Source organism: Ostrea edulis, chromosome 6 (genome assembly GCF_947568905.1).
Source record: "Ostrea edulis chromosome 6, xbOstEdul1.1, whole genome shotgun sequence".
Lineage (NCBI taxonomy): Eukaryota > Metazoa > Mollusca > Bivalvia > Ostreida > Ostreidae > Ostrea > Ostrea edulis.
This window is the reverse complement of record NC_079169.1, coordinates 16,195,184-16,220,796: the sequence shown is the minus strand read 5'-3', so window position 1 is coordinate 16,220,796 and position 25,613 is coordinate 16,195,184. Positions and strand designations below refer to the sequence as shown.

The following is a 25,613-nucleotide window of genomic DNA, read 5'->3' as shown; positions in this document are numbered from 1 at the left end:
AATGTAGAGTTAGAAACATGCGATGTGTCCTTTAAAATACATGAACTTGAATGTTGACACTTGTATTTTATGTGCTCTTGAAACACATGAATGATTGGAAATTGTATTCATTTCCCATCTGATCACCTGACACACACATCGGTAATGTTGATTGCTCCCATCTATAAATAAATGATGCCAAATTAAGAAAATTGCAATTGGTGATTTTGCTGCAGATTTATCAAGAGGTAGGGGTAATAAAAATTATTTTTGTAGTGTAGTTATTATAATAAAACATACCATGTGTAAATTTCTAGACATCTGACTCAACATTTCGTCACGTAATACACAACTGTAAACCTCACTGAGCATATTTTGAAGAAAATGAATTATTTTCACCTGAAGGCATCCTATGCAGCATCAGCCATTGGATACATGACCGGGAGACCTGCTGTGTGCCTTGTCGTCTCCGGCCCTGGGCTCATCCATGCCTTGGCAGGAATGTCTAATGCACAAGTCAACTGCTGGTGAGGGTCTGTGAATGAAAGGCTGGGGAAAACGCACACAATGATAGCACTGATATATGGGAAAAGTTTTTTTTTGTTTTTTTACGGAAGTGGGATTGATTTAATATCAATATGTAGAATGTTAGATATAGAAGTGGGATTGATTTAATATCAATATGTAGAATGTTAGATATAGAAATGGGATTGATTTAATATCAATATGTAGAATGTTAAATATAGAAGTGGGATTGATTTAATATCAATATGTAGAATGTTAGATATAGAAATGGGATTGATTTAATATCAATATGTAGAATGTTAGATATAGAAATGGGATTGATTTAATATCAATATGTAGAATGTTAGATATAGAAGTGGGATTGATTTAATATCAATATGTAGAATGTTAGATATAGAAGTGGGATTGATTTAATATCAATATGTAGAATGTTAGATATAGAAGTGGGATTGATTTAATATCAATATGTAGAATGTTAGATATAGAAGTGGGATTGATTTAATATCAATATGTAGAATGTTAGATATAGAAGTGGGATTGATTTAATATGTAGAATGTTAGATATAGAAGTCACTTCATTTATGACATTGAGAGAAAATCCTCGTAATTGATGCTCAGTCCCGACCATTCCTTTTTCTCAAGATTGAGTATGAGTGAACATAATTAATCATGACAATATGATTATTCATCAGGCCGATGATCATAGTTGGTGGTAGCAGTGAGCAGCATCAGGAGGGTATGGGGGCCTTTCAGGAATATCCACAGGTAATCTTAGTCATCAGGAATATCCACAGGTAATCTTAGTCATCAGCAGCAGGCTTTCAAATTTTGCTTGAAATAGGGGAAATTATTTCATACAAAGAAGCAAAAATTGTAATCTGTGCCTGTGAAGGAGAGCTTTTTAACAATAGAGCAACCCTGTTTTGTTTTCATTGCTTGGGGATTTAAAGCAAAAATCTGGGAAAATACCTGCTTTTTAGCATTGGGAATGAGGTCTTATTTCAACCCCTTACAGACCCTTAAAAAAATCGTGAGCTCCTCCAAGTACTACCGTGTCCACTAAGTGTCTGACATCAGAAACATCCGTTTTAGATGTGTTTTGAATGAGGTGACTGTCACTAATGGCTATGGATTGATTTACAGGTGGAATTGTGCAGGCCATACTGTAAGTACAGTGCACGTCCCAGTAAAGTGGAAAGGATTCCATTCTACATCGAAAAGGTAAAGCACTACAAGCTACAGTAAAACACGGTTATAAAGCACTGCAAGCTACAGTGAAACACGGTTAAAAAGCACTACACGCCACAGTAAAACACGGTTATAAAGCACTACACGCCACAGTAAAACACGGTTATAAAGCACTACACGCCACAGTGAAACACGGATATAAAGCACTACAAGCTACAGTAAAACACGGTTATAAAGCACTACACGCCACAGTGAAACACGGATATAAAGCACTACGAGCTACAGTAAAACACGGTTATAAAGCACTACGAGCTACAGTAAAACACGGTTATAAAGCACTACAAGCTACAGTAAAACACAGTTATAAAGCACTACGAGCTACAGTAAAACACGGTTATAAAGCACTACGAGCTACAGTAAAACACGGTTACAGCGAACACGTTTATAATGAATTTCAGTGAAACACAGTTACAGGGATCAAGTTTATAATGAATTCACACTTATAGTGAAACATGGTTACAGTGGACAAGTTTATTATGAATAGATGCTTAGTACAGTGAAACACGGTTACAGCAAACAAGCTTATAATAAATTCATGTTTGCAGTGAAACACAGTTACGGTGAACAATTTTATAATGAATTCATGTTTACAGTAAAACACGGTTACAGCGAACACGCTTATAATGAATTCACGCTTACAGTAAAACACGGTTACAGTGAACATGCTTATAATGAATTCACACTTAGAGTAAAACACAGTTACAGTGAACACACTTATAATGAATTCACACTTAACAGTACAACACAGTTACACCAAACACACTTATAATGAATTCATGTTTACAGTAAAACAAGGTTACAGCGCACAAGCTTATAATGAATTCACACTTACAGTAAAACACAGTTACAGTGAACACACTTATAATGGATTCACACTTATAGTAAAACACGGTTACAGCGAACACACCTATAATGAATTCATGTTTACAGTAAAACACAGTTACTGAACACACTTATAGTGAATTCATGTTTACAGTAAAACACAGTTACAGTAAACACACTTATAATGAATTCATGTTTACAGTAAAACACAGTTACAGCGAACAAGCTTAATAGAATGGATTCATGCTTACAGTGAAACACAGTCACAGCAAACAAGCTTATAATGAATTCATGCTTATAGTGAAGTGATTATCATTCCCTAGGATATAGTGAATTATGTTTATAATGAATCAAAATTGTTTGTCCCCAGCACTTAGCTGTAAGTGTGTTTCACTGTAATACAGTAATGAGGTCCATGTGAACGCAAAGCGAAGCTAATGCAGATGTAAATGTAGACATATGGGTAATGGCAAATTTTGGGCCACATGCATCATATCTTGGTCAGCTACAAATATTTGTTATATTTTAGTGAAAAACTTATTGAAATAATATTAATCACTAAAAAACACACATACAAACTTAACGTCATTAGATGATGCAAGAGGCAGGTCTGTGCTCTACATAGCCATACTAAGTAATGCATGTGGAAGGAAATTGCTTTTAAATAAAAATATCAATTTAGAATCATGACAATGTGATTTTCTTCTACATTTCAACAATATGCCACTCATTGGATAAAATTTTGTTCGATATGATGTCATAGTAGACTTATACTGCACAATTCATATTTTAAATAACATCATAACTGTAGCCCTTGAAGAAACAATTGCCTTGATAGAATGCTGATTTTTGGAGGAAATATCAAGTGATTTCTTCTCAGAACAAACAGGTATTCGCAAGCAGAAAATTGCTGTTGTATGTGTTTTCATTTATTTTCAGTATTTTACGTAATGCGCATTTGGTTCATTAAAATTGGTACCGTATTAGTTTTACATATAGAATGGAAGTCATCCCCCCCCCCCCCCCCCAAAAAAAAATCGAAGGACTTGGCAGTCATATATGAAATTTTTTTTTAGTATATTTAGCCTTATTTCCTTCTGTTAGTTTAGAAAGGCATCCTTATTAATTCGAATTAAATTTAATGTGTTGTAAAATTAACTTCACATTCGTGAGGACAAGGCATTATATTGACGTTAAAGCTTGGATTGAATGTTTCATCATAACAAGAATGCCTGCACTCATCCTTTTCTGAAGCAAACATACTGAAATTACTCATTTAAAAAAAGAAAAAAAGAAATAGAAATCTGGGAAGATTATGTGTGCATTTAATGCAGTATTGACTTGTCAGTATACTCTCATGTTATAGCAAACTTAGTCCTATCAACTCCTTCTTAATTACTATCTTTTCATTGACGTATGTAGACACAGTATTCCTACTATTGCAGGCAGTTGGACATAGTATTTATGTTTAGAATTCCTACTATTGCAGGCAGTTTGACATAGTATTTATGTTTAGAATTCCTACTATTGCAGGCAGTTTGACATAGTATTTATGTTTAGAATTCCTACTATTGCAGGCAGTTTGACATAGTATTTATGTTTAGAATTCCTACTATTGCAGACAGTTTGACACAGTATTTATGTTTAGAATTCCTACTATTGCAGGCAGTTGGACACAATATTTATGTTTAGAATTCCTACTATTGCAGACAGTTTGACATAGTATTTATGTTTAGAATTCCTACTATTGCAGACAGTTTGACATAGTATTTATGTTTAGAATTTCTACTATTGCAGACAGTTTGACATAGTATTTATGTTTAGAATTCCTACTATTGCAGACAGTTGGACATAGTATTTATGTTTAGAATTCCTACTATTGCAGGCAGTTTGACACAGTATTTATGTTTAGAATTCCTACTATTGCAGGCAGTTGGACACAATATTTATGTTTAGAATTCCTACTATTGCAGGCAGTTGGACACAATATTTATGTTTAGAATTCCTACTATTGCAGGCAGTTTGACATAGTATTTATGTTTAGAATTCCTACTATTGCAGGCAGTTGGACACAGTATTTATGTTTAGAATTCCTACTATTGCAGGCAGTTTGACACAATATTTATGTTTAGAATTCCTACTATTGCAGACAGTTTGACATAGTATTTATGTTTAGAATTCCTACTATTGCAGACAGTTTGACACAGTATTTATGTTTAGAATTCCTACTATTGCAGGCAGTTGGACACAGTATTTATGTTTAGAATTCCTACTATTGCAGGCAGTTGGACACAATATTTATGTTTAGAATTCCTACTATTGCAGGCAGTTTGACATAGTATTTATGTTTAGAATTCCTACTATTGCAGACAGTTTGACACAGTATTTATGTTTAGAATTCCTACTATTGCAGACAGTTTGACACAGTATTTATGTTTAGAATTCCTACTATTGCAGGCAGTTGGACACAGTATTTATGTTTAGAATTCCTACTATTGCAGGCAGTTGGACACAATATTTATGTTTAGAATTCCTACTATTGCAGGCAGTTTGACATAGTATTTATGTTTAGAATTCCTACTATTGCAGGCAGTTGGACACAATATTTATGTTTAGAATTCCTACTATTGCAGGCAGTTGGACACAATATTTATGTTTAGAATTCCTACTATTGCAGGCAGTTGGACACAATATTTATGTTTAGAATTCCTACTATTGCAGGCAGTTGGACACAATATTTATGTTTAGAATTCCTACTATTGCAGGCAGTTGGACACAGTATTTATGTTTAGAATTCCTACTATTGCAGGCAGTTTGACACAGTATTTATGTTTAGAATTCGTACTATTTCAGGCAGTTCGACACAGTATTTATGGTAGGCCTGGTGTAAGTTACATTGACCTGGCAGGGGATATGGTCACACAGAAAGTCAGAGTTGCAGATCTCAGGTATAAATTTTAAAAAATTAAGAATTTGCACTATTTATTCCCTACAAAATTACAGGGTATAGGGAGAAATGCAGATTACCATACATACTCGCCTATAAGTCAGTTCGCCTATAAGTTGGTTGAATAGTTTTTAGGTTATTTTGGAGGGAATTGCCATTGACCCATTTTTAAGTCGGTCTAACTTTTTTCAAGAATCAGTTGACAATTTCAAATCAATGCTCTAATGTTTTTACCTGTGTTTCAAATAATATTTTGAGAAATGTGTCAATATTTGATATTTTCCCCCAACAAATCAATTATCATATCAATACTCTCATGTATTTATCCATGTTCCAATAATGTTTTGGGATATGACATCGATATTTCACTTTTTATTAGTCCCCTACCGACGAAGTCGAAGGGGACTTTAGGTTTGCGCTCTGTCCGTGTGTCTGTCCGTCAGTCCTGCAAATCAGTTTTCCGGACTTTTTTTTAATGTGCTTGCAGATATTCATTTGATATTTGGTACATTGCTTTGCCATAACAAGTTACAGATCAATTTTGAATTTTGATTAAGTTATGGCCCTTGGACTTAGAAAAATAGCCTGATTGTTCGTTTTCCGGACTTTTTTTTTTTTTAGATGCTTGCAGATATTCATTTAATATTTTGGCACATTGCTTTGCCATAACAAGTTACAGATCAAGTTCGAATTTCATCTCAATCCGTTGATTTTTGACTAAGTTATGGCCCTTGGACTTTGAAAAATATCTTTTTTTTAATGTGCTTGCAGATATTCATTTGATATTCAGTACATCATGATGATTGCTTTGCCATTACAAGTTACAGATCGATTTTGAAGTTTTCCTGGTCTATAGTCTTTGTACCTGAATAGTAGTTGATTTCCAACCATTGATATTCCTATCTTGGTTTTCCAGTCTTCCCTTTTACCATAACCTTGGTCTCATAATGAACTTCAAATATTGTTGCGGTCCAATAATTTTTGCCTTCGGTAGGGTACTATGTATTGCTATGCAATACTCTCAGAATGCTTGTTCTCAGCAAATTAAACTGTTACTATTTTGTTTATTTCGTCCATGTTTTTGTTGTTTAAAAAATACCAAGCTATATATTATGCCATCCAGAAAAATACTAATATTCTTAGGACACTCCTATTTGTCGGACATAAAGTTTTGGACCAAAATCTAACTCCCAAAAATCCGACTTATAGATGAGTATTTACAGTATGCACAGCAGACATGGATTAATAATTTAATTCTTATTGTATCTTTGTCTCTGATTGGTCAAATTCCAATTGAGGAACACAGGTTATTTTTGTATAACCTGGTGTGGTCAGCTGGTTTGGTATGGGGACACACCCCCTTGACAACCAGATGTCAGAACTATTTTTTTCTCTCTCTCTAAACTTCTATGGAATAGAAAGTCAACGTGCACAATAAGATACTTCGGTTTGATACACATGTTGTTTTCTCGTTGTCAATATTAGCATCTAGGCCTACTTGTATGCAAATCACTTTTGTTAAACATCTTTCTCTGTATGTATGGTCGAATAATACTATTGATAGATTAAAACAAATATATTATATTCGAATTAATGATTTTCCAAGTAAGCATTACCCTGTTCATTTTGAAATACATTTCTCACTGCGGAAAAGAAGGGGGGTGCGTTGTTTCATTCCTTGATCCGTCTTTCAACAAAGCAAGCAAAAATTCATACGTCACATTTTATCACATGACGTCAGACACATTGACATGTGGATGCTATTTGTTACTTGCTTACATATTTTCTTGTGTCGGATTTACTATTAGCGATAACATTGCATACAAGGGTAAGTTTTCATTTAGTAGAAGTTTTCACAGAGTTGAAAGCCGTAAATTATTGCATTTTCTGATATTTGAAGATTTATTTTGGGTAGGCCTAAACAATGCAATTTCCCGTATTTTCTCAATCTGTCGGAGATGAGCGACTTCAAAGTCGATCTCTATCTCTGAAGGGCAGCGAAATACTCATTACATGGATAGTCTACACATATTTTCTATCATGATAAACTTCACTTTCGATACAATATTTTGATAAATGGCTAGGCTCCGTAGAACTAAGATTAAAGATGGCGACCTTTGGCGTCGCAGCTAGATCTAGACGCTTCGTGTCGCTGTTGCTAAGTAAATCATTGCGCGGCTTGGTTGACTTGTATTTTTCCGAGTGTATGTACATTTTGATAAACGAAGGTTAGCATCTTTGTCTCTTGCATTAAATTATAAGGAATGACTTTAATTTTGGGGCAAGTTATACGAGTATAACCTGGTTTGGGTCAGTTTACGCTTTTTTATAATCCGCTTTGCGGATTATAAAGCGTAAACTGACCCAAACCAGGTTATACTCGTATAACTTGCCCCAGAATTAAAGTCATTCCTTAAGTAAGAACATAATGAGCAGGAAGTATCGGTTTTAAGTGTCCAAATAGTTCAGTTGTAAATTAATGAAATCAGATGCAGCATATTCAGTTTATACTTATTGAAGATAGGCACTTCATAAATTGTAAACAGAGAGGTCAAGGTTAAAGCTGTGTGCCAGGTCAAGCTGATTTTCAAATATTGGGATCAAAGATAAAATTTCCATTAGAAGAGTCAGGAGCATAGTTTCTCACCATCACATTTGTTTTGGGTATACATGTATATATGTACTTGTAACTGATTAAATGATGAAATGTATGTGGTGTGTAATGATATGTGATTATTCTGTAAATGATGAAATGTATGTGGTGTGTAATGATATGTGATTAATCAGTAAATGATGAAATGTATGTGGTGTGTAATGATATGTGATTAATCAGTAAATGATGAAATGTATGTGGTGTGTAATAATATGTGATTATTCTGTAAATGATGAAATGTATGTGGTGTGTAATGATATGTGATTATTCTGTAAATGATGAAATGTATGTGGTGTGTAATGATATGTGATTATTCAGTAAATGATGAAATGTATGTGGTGTGTAATGATATGTGATTATTCTGTAAATGATGAAATGTATGTGGTGTGTAATGATAATTATGTGATTATTCAGTAAATGATGAAATGTATGTGGTGTGTAATGATATGTGATTAATCAGTAAATGATGAAATGTTCGTGGTGTGTAATAATATGCGATTATTTTTTGAGGACTGTTTTGTTTTTTCAGTCCGTATGTAAAGTGTCCAGACCCCCCGAAGACATTGACAGATCCAGACAAAATTAAAGAGGCCATTGATTTAATTCAGTATGCTGAGAAGCCTCTCGTCATAATAGGAAAAGGTAGATAGTTTTAGAATTTTTGTAGGAAATCAGACAATGTGTTAGGTCTGTAGCAATGTAATCAAATACAGTGGAACCCCATTATTACGTTTTTATTTTGTCACAATAAGATGACACAATACCAGGGCAACATAATCAACATTGCCAGTGAAATCCGTTATAAATACCATTTGGAAACTGTATATCTTCCGTTGATACTCCATGAAGGTGTGTGTGAGAACATCTCTACTGTTTCTTTGTTTTAAAGACTATGACTCTTGATTTATTTACATCTTATCTTAAATGTCTGTAATTTTTCATGTTCTTATCCCTTTTCTATATTTCTTGTGTAGGATACATAAGGATGTTTTGATAAACATTCTGTATTTGCTTCCGCCATTTTGTTCAACTTTAACATAATGCATTCACTAAAATCACATGCGCATCATCAAAAAAATACCAAGGAATTTTATAATGTTCACTGAGGTATATGCCGTGCACGAATCGGCCGACAACACTGGTCAGTTTGATTGGTGTATTTATGGACTAGATTTACGAACACCCAAGCTAGAATCTATATGTCAAAATAACTGACAATTTTTTAACTGAACACTGCCTTTAATCACCGAACTCTGTCAAAAGCTGTTACCCAAGCTGTTTTAACATTGCTATGGTAAATTTCGCCCAAATTATGTTTGACACCAAATCTCTCCGTAAATAGTTTTAATAGCGAAAATAATCACATGATGGTGATCACGCTTGTTGTTGAGAAATTATTATTTCTTTGATTTTCAAAATATGAATTTGAAAAATGAAGAAAATTTTTCAATAAACATTGTTTAATTGTTTATCACTGGCTTCGATACAGGGTATTCACCGGTATTGATGTTGCTAGATCTGTCAAAACGTGATGAATCAAACGTCTCAAATCCCCTAACAGACCAGGAAATTTACGTGGTGACTGCCTGGGGCAGTCAAGGTGTGAATGGCTGATTATTTTGAGAATCACTATTGAATAATTAGGGGTTTGTTACGTTTTTGTCAGAACTTTTACAATGTAATACCAAGTCCTTAATATAGGTTTGTTAAGAAATAGTTTTATGCTTTGAAATTCCAATTTAATATGCAGACTTACATAATGAATGGGGAACGTAACAACGGGGTTTCACTGTATGAGAAGAATAGGAAACATCTTTATATGAATATAGGAAACATCTTTACATGAATATAGGAAACATCTTTACATAGATATAGGAAACATCTTTACATGAATATAGGAAACATCTTTACATGAATATAGGAAACATCTTTATATGAATATAGGACACATCTTTACATAGATATAGGAAATATCTTTACATGAATATAGGAAACATCTTTACATGAATATAGGAAACATCTTTACATGAGTATAGGAAACATCTTTATATAGATATAGGACACATCTTTACATGAATATAGGAAACATCTTTACATGAATATAGGAAACATCTTTACATGAGTATAGGAAACATCTTTACATAGATATAGGAAACATCTTTACATGAATATAGGAAACATCTTTACATGAATATAGGACACATCTTTACATAGATATAGGAAACATCTTTACATGAATGTAGTAAACATCTTTATATGAATATAGGAAACATCTTTACATGAATATAGGAAACATCTTTACATAGATATAGGAAACATCTTTACAATGCAAACATTTATGAAAGTGAAATATAACTTCAAGGTGCTGCCTATGCCAAAGCGGAGAATTCAGTCAGACAGTTTATAGAATCCACCCGTCTGCCATTTCTACCAACTCCAATGGGAAAAGGAGTTTTACCTGATGACCATGACCTTGGTGTTGCTCCTGCAAGGTCAAAGTAAGAACACTTTCAATGTTAATGCTGGACTATCTATTAAACAGCGCACGGTAATTTTGTGCAAATGAAATACGAATGTATACATGATTTTTGTATTTGATCCACAGAGCATTACAAGAAGCTGATGTTATTCTTCTGCTTGGAGCTAGATTAAACTGGATTCTTCACTTTGGTCTGCCACCTAGGTTTAATCCAAACGTGAAGGTCATTCAGGTAATGTTTTTCTCCTTGTAATTGATGAGATTGAGGTGTTGAATTAAACTGATACTAAGGCCAATTTTTTTTTAAAATTGGTTTACGGATTTCAAAATTTTCAAAACTGTTCGGAGGAGGTAAAAAAAAAAAAAAGTTCAAATGACAAAATGTTAAGTAATAAAAATGAACTTGATTTGAGGTCAATGTTTTATCATCAACTTTAATATTCTCTTCACTGTCAACTAAGACGGTGGTATATAGCGACTATTGTGCACCATGGCAACAATGCTGTTTCCTTCAAAAATGTTATTTGTTTATTAAATTAACTTTCTATCATTATCAAATGTCCATTGTTTACCGTTTAGTTATGTAAATCCCAAAATAAAAGAACCACATCGTTTTTCCATTCAAAAGATGGCATCCATGACGTATATAGGGACGCACTAATCACCTGAAGTACTAAAATCCTGACTGACCTTACCAAGCTTATATTTTGTCTAAAAATTTACTTTTAAGTTTTAAAGTCTTATTTATGAAGTCAAGTAAAGTTATAAATAAAATTCATGAACCCTATAAACATTTATTAAAAAATTCTGAATTTTATATAGTCAGATCAATTTATTGTTGGTAGTCAACAAATTTTATACAATGAATAAATATGTTTTCAACCTCCTTCAACATATGAAGAATTACACATATTAATTATGAAGAATATTTTTTTAAAATTCATTAATAAGAATTTAAAAGTGTATCCTCGGCAAAATGTATGCATGGTAAGGTCAGGTAGGGTTTATACTTATTTAGGTGATTAGTGCAACCCAACGTACGTCATTGATGCCATCTGAAAACAAGTGTTTGTTTTTATTTTGGGATTTACATATCTAAATGGTATGCAATGCATAACTAATGCTAATTAGAAATTATTTTCATAAACAGATAACTTATTGGAAGCAAAAAGCATTGTTACTAAGGTGCAGAATAATTGTTAGCACCGGCTGAAGTTGACTGATATTCCACACATGTCACATGAATATTATGGACTGTCCCAAGATTTCAATGATCGACGGAGGCGTCTGTCCAAATATCCAGTCCAGCGGAATCTATTTTCTTTTCTTTTTCTTTTTTTCTTTTTTTTGTGAAAAGGAAAAATTACAGCGTTGGAAATATAAAAAGGAGTGAAAAACCATTTTATTTTTTTTCCAACATCCCAAAAAATCAGTGCGGCGGATCCGTAAACCAACTCAATAAAAAAAAAATTCCTAATTAAATACATTCCTTATTCTTATGTTGTGTTGTATGGGGCAAAATCAGATTCCCAAAGTCAGATTATGTGGTCTTGAAATTTATGAATGTAGTTAGATTTCTGAAGTCGGAATTTGTGGTCTTGATCTTATAGGTATAGTAAGATTCCTGAAACTGGATCTTGTTATCTGGGTTTACTGCACTTGGATTACCCCCCCCCCCCCCCCTTTTCTGTTACATTAGCAAATGTTATGCTAATTCTTTGAACAGTATCAAAAGAAAATTATATCCTGATAGCACAAACATTATACAGGTATTTTAGTAGATGCTTAGAAATACTTAAGCTTCCTGTTGTTCGTAGGTGGACATTTAAATACTTACCTGTAATTTGTAGGTGGACATTTAAATACTTACCTGTAATTTGTAGGTGGATATTTAAATACTTACCTGTAATTTGTAGGTAGACATTTAAATACTTACCTGTAATTTGTAGGTGGATATTTAAATACTTACCTGTAATTTGTAGGTAGACATTTAAATACTTTCCTGTAATTTGTAGGTATACATTTAAATACTTACCTGTAATTTGTAGGTGGATATTTAAATACTTACCTGTAATTTGTAGGTAGACATTTAAATACTTACCTGTAATTTGTAGGTAGACATTTAAATACTTACCTGCAATTTGTAGGTAGACATTTAAATACTTACCTGTAATTTGTAGGTGGATATTTAAATAATTACCTGTAATTTGTAGGTGGATATTTAAATACTTGCCTGTTGGTTGTAGGTGCACATGGACATTTAAATACTTACCTGTAATTTGTAGGTGGATATTTATAATAAATACTTACCTGTTTGTAGGTGGACATTTGTGCTGAGGAAATGAACAACAATGTGCAGAACGCCGTTTCTCTGGTCGGAGACATAGATGCTGTTGTGACACAGGTACTGTAAATCTTGTTTTATTCAGGAGAACATTATTTATGCATAATTTCATGAGACTTGTCATTCATGAAAATTTAGGTCTCATGAAATGGAAGACTTAAGCTATAAAAAATGATGAAAGTTATGTCTCATGAATAAATACATCATTGTATCCTCACGAAAATGAAGTAATGCAAATAAAAATTAGGGGATATCGATGGGCTTGTCAATAGAATATTTTATTTTCATTGTCTATTGAACTTCCAGGAAGATTAATAGTTTAGTTAGTGAGGGATTATTTTATCGGGGAGGGGTATTTCATCTCACATTAAAGTAAAAAAAAAATTAAAAGAGTATGGTAATATATATGTAGTTTAAATTTGGTCGTTTTCAGATGAATGAACAACTAAGCAAGATTCCAGGTCAGTTTTATTTCAATCCTAAATCCCCATGGTGGAAAACTCTCAACAACAAAGTGCAACAGAACCAGAAGGCTGTCCAAGTAATAAAATTAATCAAACTGCATGTAGTAGTTGATAAATTCCTTCAGTAAATCAATAGTCCTTTCCAGTTTTATTTATATGACTTCTCTTTTGCAGGCTATGATGGATGATAAGAGCGAACCCCTAAATTACTACGCAACATACTGCGAGGTATAGTGTATTGGCAGAATTATACAGTAAAACCTGGTTATAACAGATCCTTGATTTGTTTCATTACTTTGTATCTGGGAAAACATTTTAATACTTCAATACCAACAGATATACTATGCTGCTTGTCATGATCAATGATTTTTACTGTATCTTTAAATGCCTTACATGTATGTAGAAAATGTTTTGTGTTAAAAGTGTTGTTTCATTATCATTTATGTGAATGGAAATGGATGTTTTGTAGATCCAAAAGTTTCTTCCCAGAGATTGTGTTATTGTCAGTGAAGGGGCCAACACAATGGACATTAGCAGGACCATGGTTCCTAACTATCTTCCCCGACACAGGTAAACACACAAACAACTAATCCCCGACACAGGTAAACACACAAACAACTAGTCCCCGACACAGGTAAACACACAAACAACTAGTCCCGGACACAGGTAAACACACAAACAACTAGTCCCTGACACAGGTAAACACACAAACAACTAGTCCCTGACACAGGTAAACACACAAACAACTAGTCCCCGACACAGGTAAACACACAAACAACTAGTCCCTGACACAGGTAAATACACTAACAACTAGTCCCTGACACAGGTAAATACACAAACAACTAGTCCCTGGCACAGGTAAACACACAAACAACTAGTCCCGGACACAGGTAAACACACAAACAACTAGTCCCCGACACAGGTAAACACACAAACAACTAGTCCCGGACACAGGTAAACACACAAACAACTAGTCCCTGACACAGGTAAACACACAAACAACTAGTCCTGGACACAGGTAAACACACAAACAACTAGTCCCTGACACAGGTAAACACACAAACAATTAGTCCCCGACACAGGTAAACACACAAACAACTAGTCCCTGACACAGGTAAACACACAAACAACTAGTCCCTGACACAGGTAAATACACAAACAACTAGTCCCCGACACAGGTAAACACACAAACAACTAGTCCCCGACACAGGTAAACACACAAACAACTAGTCCCCGACACAGGTAAACACACAAACAATTAGTCCCCGACACAGGTAAACACACAAACAACTAGTCCCTGACACAGGTAAACACACAAACAACTAGTCCCTGACACAGGTAAATACACAAACAACTAGTCCCCGACACAGGTAAACACACAAACAACTAGTCCCCGACACAGGTAAACACACAAACAACTAGTCCAAGGAAATACTATTATTTATTATCTACCCCGGTATATTGTCTCACAGATTAGCTGCAGGAACCTTTGGGACTATGGGAGTGCTCATATCTTAATTTGTCTTACAGATTAGATGCAGGAACCTTTGGGACTATGGGAGTGGGGTTAGGATTTGCTGTGGCTGCCGGGATCTGGTGCAGGGATCATGCACCAGGGAAGAGAGTTATCTCCATTCAAGGAGACAGTGCATTTGGATTTTCTGGAATGGAAATTGAAACAATATGCAGGTAAACTACCATTAATTAGAAAGGCCAAGATTCACCAAGGATAACAAAAGGCCCATGGGCTACAGTCCATTATAGATGAATAAAATTCTGAATGTTGATCCCAAATGGTAATTTTACATGAACTCTACATTAGAATTAGTAGATCAATATGAATGTGTCTATTATTATCATTTTTAAAGTGTAACATCCAATATTTTAGGGCCCCGCATTTCATGCGGGAAGCCCTATAGTAATCACATTGTCTGTCTGTCCGTCAACACTTTCTTTGTGACACGATAACTCAGTTTTCATTGTAGAGGTTTCAAATTTTGTACAGAAATAATTTACAATAGGAGGAAGACACCTATAGAATTTGGGATCATGTCACTTTGTCTGTCAGTCTGTATGTCATCATCTTTATTATTTTGACTATCTATTTACCATTGTCTAAGGGAGATGATTCAATTTGAACTCAGATGTATTGATATAGAAAATTTACCAAAAAACAACTCTCTAACATTGTGTATGCATATATATATATATATATATATATATATATATATATATATATATATATATATATAAGTGATATAAAAAAAAGCTTGGTGTTGCATGTATATTGAATTAAATGTACGTCATTCTCAGTCAACAACTCGATCGGGATGGGAAACGAAATTAAATTTCTGACATCCGGTTGCAAAGTGTAACTGCTTCATTGAATTATGTACTAATTGCATGTTACACCTTAGAGAACTTTTCCTTTTAATAACAAAAGTCACAAAATAGATACAAAATGAGTGTACCTCATTCATTACTGTTACCGAACTTTCATCAGTGAAAATCTTGAAATGGCATGTTTCACTGCTTGTTGACGGTAAAGTCCTCATTTTCTACGCGAGTATTTTGATATTTGCTTATGAAATAATTAACACATACATGTTATGTTTCTGCTAAAAGTAAGGGAAACTGCCTCACCCATGTATGTAAAGACATATTCTATAGATTTCCATTTTTAAAAATGTAGAACACTTCTATCAAATGTGCTTGAAAATGTTTAGACCCCTGATGTCAGAATTTCCTTTTCCTAGACATCAATATGTCAAATTCATAATCCTTTTTGAATGGTATGTACCACATTTTGTACCAGTTATCCATTTTGAATCCCCTTACAATGGGATTTAGTTGCACTCTGTTGTGTTTGAGTGGATGAGTGTGTGTCAAACAGAGGTAATTTACATTTGCATCAGTCTCTCATAAATATGCTTTATGCTTCATGATTCCTTTTTCTTAAATTTGCATTCCAATGTATCGTTGAATATTATTAATTCTAACATATTATATACCAGCCCCACACATTGCTATATCAAATACAGATGTCACTTTCCTCTAATAACCCTCAGCGGGGCCCTTGCTGACCGTGTCAGTTTTCTAGTTAAAATTATGAATTATGTTCGTATTGAAGAAGGTGTGTGAATAAACTTGATCCCCTTAACCAAAGGATTCTTTGTGCCAAGTTTAATTGAAACATGCCAAACAGTTCTGAAAGAAAGTTAATTATGTGAGAAGTTACCAATGATCATAATGGACAAATTTTGATCAGAAAATCTTACTTGAACCTTTGGTTCAGGTGAGCCAAATAGGCTATAGATAGAGGTTCAGGTGAGCTAAATACAGACCCTGAAACGTGCTACTACACCAGTTGCACGGTACGGTTCGGTACACTTTATGAACGGTACGGTTCGTTTTCTGAACGGTACGGTTCGTTTCTTGAACGGTACGGTTCGTTTCTTGCACGGTATGGTACGCTTCTTGAACGGTACGGTTTGCTTCTTGCACGGTACGGTTTGCTAAAAATAGCTGCACGCTTTGTGAATGGTTTGCACGTTTTATTAATGAGGTGGGCGTGGCCTGAACGCTTTGACTTCGTATAAATTGTACATTTCGATAGTTTATTTTCACTCGATCGGTCTTATTCGGCTCTTTGATTATCGGCTGCAGGATTTGTGGTTGTGTTAGAATGTGCACATGGGGAAATGAGACGTTATTTTTGATTGCTTCGATGGAATAATTCCATATTGATAACGTACATAAAAGTTATGAATAAAAGTTTTTAGAATTTGCTTAAGTCTAAGTCTTAATGGTTGTAATTACGTTTCAATTTGTTTTTCATTTCTCATCAGACATTTATTAATTTACGGTTTTATAAAAAGTTGTTACATGAACTGCTCCCCGACATGGGCGTGCGTAAGTGTAAAAACAAAGTGTATTAAGTTTCCGGATATAAATTACAGTGCCTAAATTGGAAAAGTTTTTAAGAAGAAGTGAATTTTGTTTTGAATACACTAAAGTCGCAAATTACACAATGATTATTTTCTGCACTTCACATTTATTGTGATTTATCATCGGCATTATGAAAGATTCAGGATATCTGCACGTGAAGTTTGTACGTCCTTTTTTGTCAGCATTCAGTCATTCATAATTGATAATGTTAGATATCTGTTGCATTTGTTCACAGTTGATAACCCAGCTTCGTGATGTTTGAGGATAATGCTTCGAATAGCCAGCGATAGTCTACGACCTCCTTTCCCATCGGGCGCCATTGTGAAAATAATATACTGTGGCTGAAAAAGTGGGTCACGTGACATAAATTGCACGCTTTCTGCACGGTACGGTACGCTTTCGGGCTTTTGGGGGCGGGGTTTGCATAATATTATCCTGCACGCTTTCTGCACGGTACGGTACGCTTTTTGAACGATACGGTTCGTTTCTTGAACGGGACGGTACGTTTCTTGAACGGTACGGTTCGTTTTTTGCACGGTACGGTACGTTTCTTGAACGGTACGGTTCGTTTCTTGCACGGAACGGTTCGGTTCGTTTTTAAGGTGTAGTAGCACGTTTCAGGGTCTGTAGGTTACAGTTAGAGGTTCAGGTGAGCTAAATAGGTTACAGATTGAGGTATAAAAGTTGACAAGAAATACTTGCAAAATGCTAGTTAATTTGAAGAATTGCTAATGAAAACAGTCAAGACTTGAAAGTCTTAGTGAAGGATAATTTACCATGATCATCTCATGTCTGTTTTTACTGGTGATGCGCCATCTGTTACGTATAAACTTGCATGTACATGTACACAGTTACATGAATAACCAATTCCAAAAACTATTATTATCCATCTTTTCTTTCAATAATTGTTTTTAGAAATTCAGAATCAAATCACACATGAAATGATAATCACAATATACAGTCACATGTTGTAAAGAAGTAGGAACACTTGACTTTGAACCTACATATGTAGACCTGTAGTAAACAGGTGATGAATAAACCTACCTATGTAGACCTGTAGTAAACTGGTGATGAATGAACCTACCTATGTATACCTGTAGTAAACAGGTGGTGAATGAACCTACCTATGTATACCTGTAGTAAACAGGTGGTGAACTTTGAACCTACATATGTAGACCTGTAGTAAACAGGTGATGAACTTTGAACCTACAAATGTAGACCTGTAGTAAACAGGTGGTGAACTTTGAACCTACTTATGTAGACCTGTAGTAAACAGGTGGTGAACTTTGAACCTACATATGTATACCTGTAGTAAACAGGTGATGAATGAACCTACCTATGTATACCTGTAGTAAACAGGTGGTGAACTTTGAACCTACCTATGTAGACCTGCAGTAAACAGGTGATGAACTTTGAACCTACCTATGTATACCTGCAGTAAACAGGTGATGAATAAACCTACATATGTAGACCTGTAGTAAACAGGTGGTGAACTTTGAACCTACCTATGTAGACCTGTAGTAAACAGGTGGTGAACTTTGAACCTACCTATGTATACCTGCAGTAGACAGGTGATGAACTTTGAACCTACATATGTAGACCTGCAGTAGACAGGTGGTGAATTAGTGCAGTGAGGGTTAAGACACCCAATACTGCACCATTATATGACCAGTGACCTGTCCAAGCAATGTCTGTTGACCCACTAGGCTCAGTAATCAGGAGTAAAACAATCAATGATTTAAATAAAATATGACTAAAAGATACCAATTCATCCTTTTTAGCTCACCTGAGCCGAAGACTCAAATGAACTTTTCTGATCAAAATTTGTCCGTTGTCTGTTGTAAACTTTTCACATTTTCATCTTCTTCTCCAGAAACACTGGATCAATTTCAACCAAACTTTGCACAAAGCATCCTTGGGTGAAGGGCTTTCAAGTTTGTTCATATGAAGGGCCATTCCCCCTTCAGAGGGGAGATAATTACAAAAATGCAAAATTAGGGTAGAGTCATTTAAAAATCTTCTTAAAGAACCACTGGTCCAGAGGAACTGACATTTACATGAAAGCCTCCTGACATAGTGTGAATTCAAGTTTGTTCAAATCGTGGCCCCCAGGAGTAGGATGGGGCCACAATAAGGGATCAAAGTTTTACAAAAAAATTTATAGGGAAAATCTTTAAAAATCTTCTTCTCAAGAACCACTGAACCAGAAGAGCTAAGATTTACATGAAAGTCTGCTGACATAGTGCAGATTCAAGTTTGTTCAAATTATAGCCCCCAGGGGAGGGTTGGAGTCACAATAGGGGATTAAAGTTTTGCATGGGAATAGATTGACTCCAAGAAAATTAAAAAAAAAATTTTTTTTCTCAAGAACCAATGGACCAGAAGAGCTGAGATTTGTATGAAAGCTTCCTGACACAGTGCAGATTCAGGTTTGTTCAAATCATCGCCCCTTGGGTAGGTTGGGGCCACAATAGGGGATCAAAGTTTTACATACAAATATATAGGGAAAATCTTCTCAAGAACCATTGGGCCAAAGTTGACATTTACATAAAAACTATCTTACATAGTGCAGATTCAAGTTTGTAAAAATCATGGCCTCCAGGGGTAGGTTGGGGCCACAATAGGGGCTAATGTTTTACATGCATATATGGAGTCTTCAGATATGGATCAAAGTGACTTAGGTGAGTGATGTGGCCCATGGGCCTCTTGTAATTTTGGCTTGTAGTTTTTCATTTTAGCATGTGGATTTTATACCCACAGGCTAAAATTATGAAAAAAAAATGTTGAAATTAACTATGAAGAATGAAAAAATAAATTGACAAGAAATTATCAAAGACTTTACTGCATGGATGCTGAATCACATCAGGACATTACAAACTGCATTGTCTGCATCCATTCTAGGTACAAGCTTCCAGTGACTCTGATGATTATAAACAATGGTGGGATTTACACAGGGTTACCGGAGGACGTCTGGAAATCTATGCAGGAAGAGGACCTAACGCTGATGTAAGAACTTCACGGTCAACAATACACACAAATATTAAATGGAAAAGCATTCACTCAGTGCTATATTACTTTGTTGTAAAATACACATGTATATTGTATATAGTGCAATTTGTCTCATTTGAATATTATGCACTTGGAAATTTTGTGCATACTGGTTATACACATTGACAAGTAACTCCAATTATATCATGTTCTCTATATCAAGTACATGATTATATATGAAATGAATGAATTTGCCTTTCAAAATTAACAGACATGCTTTTTAGCTCGCCTGAGCTTTTCTGATCACCAGTTAGTTGTCTGTCTGTCCATCTGTAAACTTTACACATTGTTGGCTTCTTCTTCAGAACCATGCACTTACTGGCCAATTTCAACAAAACTTGTCATCAAAATCATTTGGCTAAATGGGGATTAAAATTGCTCAAATGAAAGGTCTTTCAAAGAGGAGGTAATTAAAAAATAGTGAAAATTTGAAAGTTTGAAAGGAAAATAGTCTTCTTTTATTCATACATAATTTGTCTTTACAGTCATTTGGAGTACATAACATCTTAAGTGACACAATTTTGAGTTTTACAAGGGCCCAGAAAGGGTGTTATTTTACCCAGTCGTTTGAGAAATTGCATCACTTTTGATTATATATACTCCAAATCATTGTAAATATCAACAAAATTGGAAGCTATTACACATGATATCTTGCTTGAAATAAAAGATTTAGTGTTTCTTGTTTTGGTTTTTTAGTGGCTGAGAAAGATATTACGTGTTTTCTTGGTACCAAGTACATCATACTATGTTTAGATAAGATTTAATTATACCCAGGGGTCGAAATTAACTTTTTCTTCCACAGGCTAATTGTAGCCTGTGGGTAAAAGATCCACAGGCTAAAATGAAAACCTACAAGCTAAAATAAAAATAATGAAGCAGTGCTCTTTTTTTCATATTGCTTTTTAAATCAATGATTTTCCCCACCATTACTGAGCCTAGTGGGTCAACAGGCATCATTTGGACAAAACACTAATTTACGTAAGTCATATGATGCAATGTTTAGGTCTCTTGACCATCGCACCTCAAATATTCACAACCTGTTTACTGCAGGTATAGATCCAATGTCTTCCAATTTTATGCCACGTCAGGGTTGTCACGAGTAATTTTTCAAAGTGAATCCCAGACTCGTGGTCTATAAGCAGCACGATCACGAGTCCCATGATTTTTTTGTTTTTTGTTTTTGGTAATCGCCTACACGGTGAGCAGTGCACTCGTTCCGAGACTACAACCCGACCTCAGTATGAAAATGAATTGATGTAGATAGAAAATTCTGATTAAATTAACTACCGGAAGACTTGAATTCCAAGTATGAGCTTTTTTGTTATTCATTTATCTAACAAGAAATCGGAATTTATGTTTTACCAAGTCAATTTAATCACCCCTATAAGTAAACAGGTCTATATTTTTCATTATATAATGCGATGTCCGACCTCTAAAGCATTTGTTTGACGCCGAGTTTCTTAAAAAATCATAGAAGAAAATCCGGATAAAAACGGTTGTTGAAATCATTCGTTCATGTAAGCGTTTGTATGATTTTGAGTGCAAGTTTAAGAAAAGCGAATGGCGCATCGCGGCTTAAAACGGATACGATACGATCATGGTTTGTAAATCCCCACTCGCTAAGATTTGCGAGTGTCCACTATTTTTACTCGCTATTTTTCAAATCTACTCGCAATTTGCGAGTATTTCTCGCTAATTTCGAGCCCTGATTATACCCCACACAATGAGTTGCGGAGGGTATAATGTTTTTAACCCGTCCACCAGTCAGTCCCGTTCTTGTCAGTGCAGCTTCTACTTACAGTAACAGAATGAAACTTTGAAGTTAATGAGGAGATACTGTATAGATGTGCAAATTTGAGGGAAATTCTTTTTTTAAAAAAAATTTTTTTTTTTTGAGTTATGCCCCGTTCGAACTTAGAAGTTTGGCCAGAATTAAATACATGTACAGGTGACTCTCAATGGCTCAAACTTCTTAATCTCTTGAAGTGAAATTAGGTCCCCAATTTTTCTCTCCATATAACTGAGGAAATTTACTCTTGATATTTCGAACATTCAATCTTTCGAAGTTCTGTTCTCTTGAAGTGAAATTTGGATCCCATACAATATTTTCATCGTTTTCCACTCTCAAACTCTCAAAGTGGTTGTACTTTTTAGCCGAGTTGCAACGAAGTTGAACTCAGCTATTGGTTTGGTGATGCGGGCGGGCATCAACAAATGGTTTCCGGATGATAACTCGAAAAGTTTACAATCTAATCAAATGAAACTTTGATATATTGTTGGGTACCAGGTAAGGAAGACCCCTATTGATTTTGGAGAAAAATGGTCTAAGGTCAAGGTCACAGTGACCGAAAATAGATTCTGGATAATAACTCAGAAAGTTTAAATCCGAATCAAATGATACTTAAAGATATTGTTATGTACCAGGTAAGGAAGACCCCTATTGATTTTGGAGAAAATAGGTTAAAGGTCAAGGTCACAGTGACCGAAAATAGATTCCGGATGATAACTCAGAAGTTTAAATCCGAATCAAATGATACTTAAAGATATTGTTATGTACCAGGTAAGGAAGACCCCTATTGATTTTGGAGAAAATAAGATTTAAAATTCCAAAAAAGTTTGGTTTCCGGAGGATAACTCGAAATTTTTTAATTTGAATCAAATGAAACTTAGATATATTGTTGGATACCAGCAAAGCAAGGCCCCTATTGATTTTGGAGAAAAAAAGTCAAAGGTCAAGGTGACCAAAAATAGATTGAAAACTTCAGACAAATATGGTTTCTGGACAGTAACTCGAAAAGTTTAAAACTAAAATTAGTTCTTCACAATTATAAATATGCCACATCATTCCTGACTTTACAATGTATCCCATGCAACTCAGCTCATGCACCCCTGGGTGCATATATTGATTTTTCTTTCATTGATATATATAAGTTAATCAAATAGCATATACATTGTTTGCAGAAGAAAAAGGATTACAACAATTTGACAATTAAACTTATTGTAGGTCTCCTCCGACAGCTCTGATAGCCGCAGCTAGGTACGAAAAAATGATTGAGGCTTTTGGAGGCCGAGGCTACGTTGCTAAGACGACAGACGAAATCAACAAGTATTTGACCGAGGTCACGAAAGATCCAGAGAGAGTGGCACTCATTAACATTCTTATTAGTCCCATGTCCATGAGAAAACAACAGGTTTGTAAAGTTGTATTTAATGAATGTCTGCTGTTAAGTTTATGTTTTATGAAAATTAATTAGAATTTGTATTCAAACTTAAATATTAGGTTGCAAAATAAATAGATCAGATGATGAAAAGAATTTTAACTTTTAGCAAGAGTTTTATACTAGTTCTAGAAATTTATCTTATATCATCGGGTATAATGAACAACCATGAAGTGAGCAAGACTCCATGACTAGGCAAGCTTGGAACATGTATGGATCATACAAAACAATACTGTATCAGCAGAATTTTTAGAGAGGACTTAATTTTTGGCATTATTAGCGAGAGTGATGAGATTGCTAAAATTGAATATCGCTAACCATATCTGAGGTAATAGTTATATCTATCTTGAAATTATAAATTTGCTAAAATTAGTTCTCGCTAAATATATTTATCAATTTTTATGAAAAAATCGCTAAATTAGTGTCTTGTTAAAAAAATTCACTTACAGAGGACTATACTCTACATATCTTCTACTGTATAAATTTTCCTATTCACCCACACTGTATTATATCATTGTAGGATTCTGATTGGCTATACTGTATTATATCATTGTAGGATTCTGATTGGCTATACTGTATTGTATCATTGTAGGATTATGATTGGCTACACTGTATTATTGAATCATTGTAGGATTTCGATTGGCTACACTGTATTGTATCATTGTAGGATTCTGATTGGCTATACTGTATTATATCATTGTAGGATTCTGATTGGCTATACTATATTATATCATTGTAGGATTCCGATTGGCTATACTGTATTGTATCATTGTAGGATTCTGATTGGCTACACTGTATTGTATCATTGTAGGATTCTGATTGGCTACACTGTATTATTGAATCATTGTAGGGTTTCGATTGGCTACACTGTATTGTATCATTGTAGGATTTCGATTGGCTACACTGTATTATTGTAGGATTCTGATTGGCTATACTCTATTGTATTATTTTGATTGGCTATACTGTATTGTATCATTGTAGGAATTTGATTGGCTATACTGTATTGTATCATTGTAGGATGTTGATTGGCTATACTGTATTGTATCATTGTAGGATTTTGATTGGCTATACTGTATTGTATCATTGTAGGATTCCGATTGGCTATACTGTATTGTATCGTTGTAGGATTTTGATTGGCTATACTGTATTGTATCATTGTAGGATTCCGATTGGCTATACTGTATAGTATCATTGTAGGATTTTGGTTGGCTATACTGTATTGTATCATTGTAGGATTTTGATTGGCTGACAAAGTCCAAAATGTGAGGCACAAAGCCAAGACCAGTGTGACCTCAAGCAGATGACATATTAAAGTACGATATAAATTCCACGCTTCAAGTTATTCATGTAGGAAACCTTTCAGTATATAGTGGACTTCACTGCAGGACTGAAACTGAACCACGAAATTAATCACTTTACATTAATTATAATTACTGGAAATATTGACCGTACTAGTGCTTTATTTATAGGTATCCGGGAAATGTATACCATGTAAATGAGTTGTCTAGTCAATATTATACCATTCAGCTTTTGGAGTGAAGCATGTGCTCGGAGCAGTAAAATACTGGCTTTGTAGAGTATGTAGTACAAATGGTGCTATTTTATCTTGTTCATTTTTGCTCCAATAATAATGACATCATATCATAAATTTTGTTTTACATTATTTCAATTTCCACGAATTTGAATGCAAGTGTCGCATCATACTTTTCAGTTCCTGATCATGAGATCCATGTAACAGTTTGCTATGTTTCACTGTGATAATTTTTGTCTGTGATTACGTACTTTGTTAGATATGCACAAGTATCATGGTTGTGTAAAAATAATCCATGCTAATTACCTGTATAAACGACAGAAAGAAGTCCTTTTACCCTTGAATCAAAATAATTTTTAATCATCTTTATTTGTGTCATGTACAATGAATATACATGAAATTTGTAC

The 25,613-nt window shown here is 34.5% G+C and overlaps 1 protein-coding gene across 1 annotated transcript in view; it reads left to right on the top strand.

Moving 5' to 3' along the window:
* LOC125648334 (2-hydroxyacyl-CoA lyase 1-like) overlaps positions 1-25,613 on the top strand; it is a 63,768-nt gene that overhangs the window by 5,739 nt on the left and 32,416 nt on the right. Inside the window, exons 3-17 of the mRNA XM_048875324.2 lie at positions 385-506; positions 1,197-1,269; positions 1,648-1,725; positions 5,428-5,522; positions 8,704-8,816; positions 10,537-10,672; positions 10,780-10,885; positions 12,974-13,057; positions 13,431-13,538; positions 13,636-13,689; positions 13,931-14,031; positions 14,992-15,150; positions 20,311-20,415; positions 23,462-23,648; positions 24,909-24,937. Of these exons, the coding sequence (XP_048731281.2) occupies positions 385-506; positions 1,197-1,269; positions 1,648-1,725; positions 5,428-5,522; positions 8,704-8,816; positions 10,537-10,672; positions 10,780-10,885; positions 12,974-13,057; positions 13,431-13,538; positions 13,636-13,689; positions 13,931-14,031; positions 14,992-15,150; positions 20,311-20,415; positions 23,462-23,648; positions 24,909-24,937 (1,550 nt within the window). The remainder of the gene's footprint in view (positions 1-384; positions 507-1,196; positions 1,270-1,647; positions 1,726-5,427; positions 5,523-8,703; positions 8,817-10,536; positions 10,673-10,779; positions 10,886-12,973; positions 13,058-13,430; positions 13,539-13,635; positions 13,690-13,930; positions 14,032-14,991; positions 15,151-20,310; positions 20,416-23,461; positions 23,649-24,908; positions 24,938-25,613) is intronic.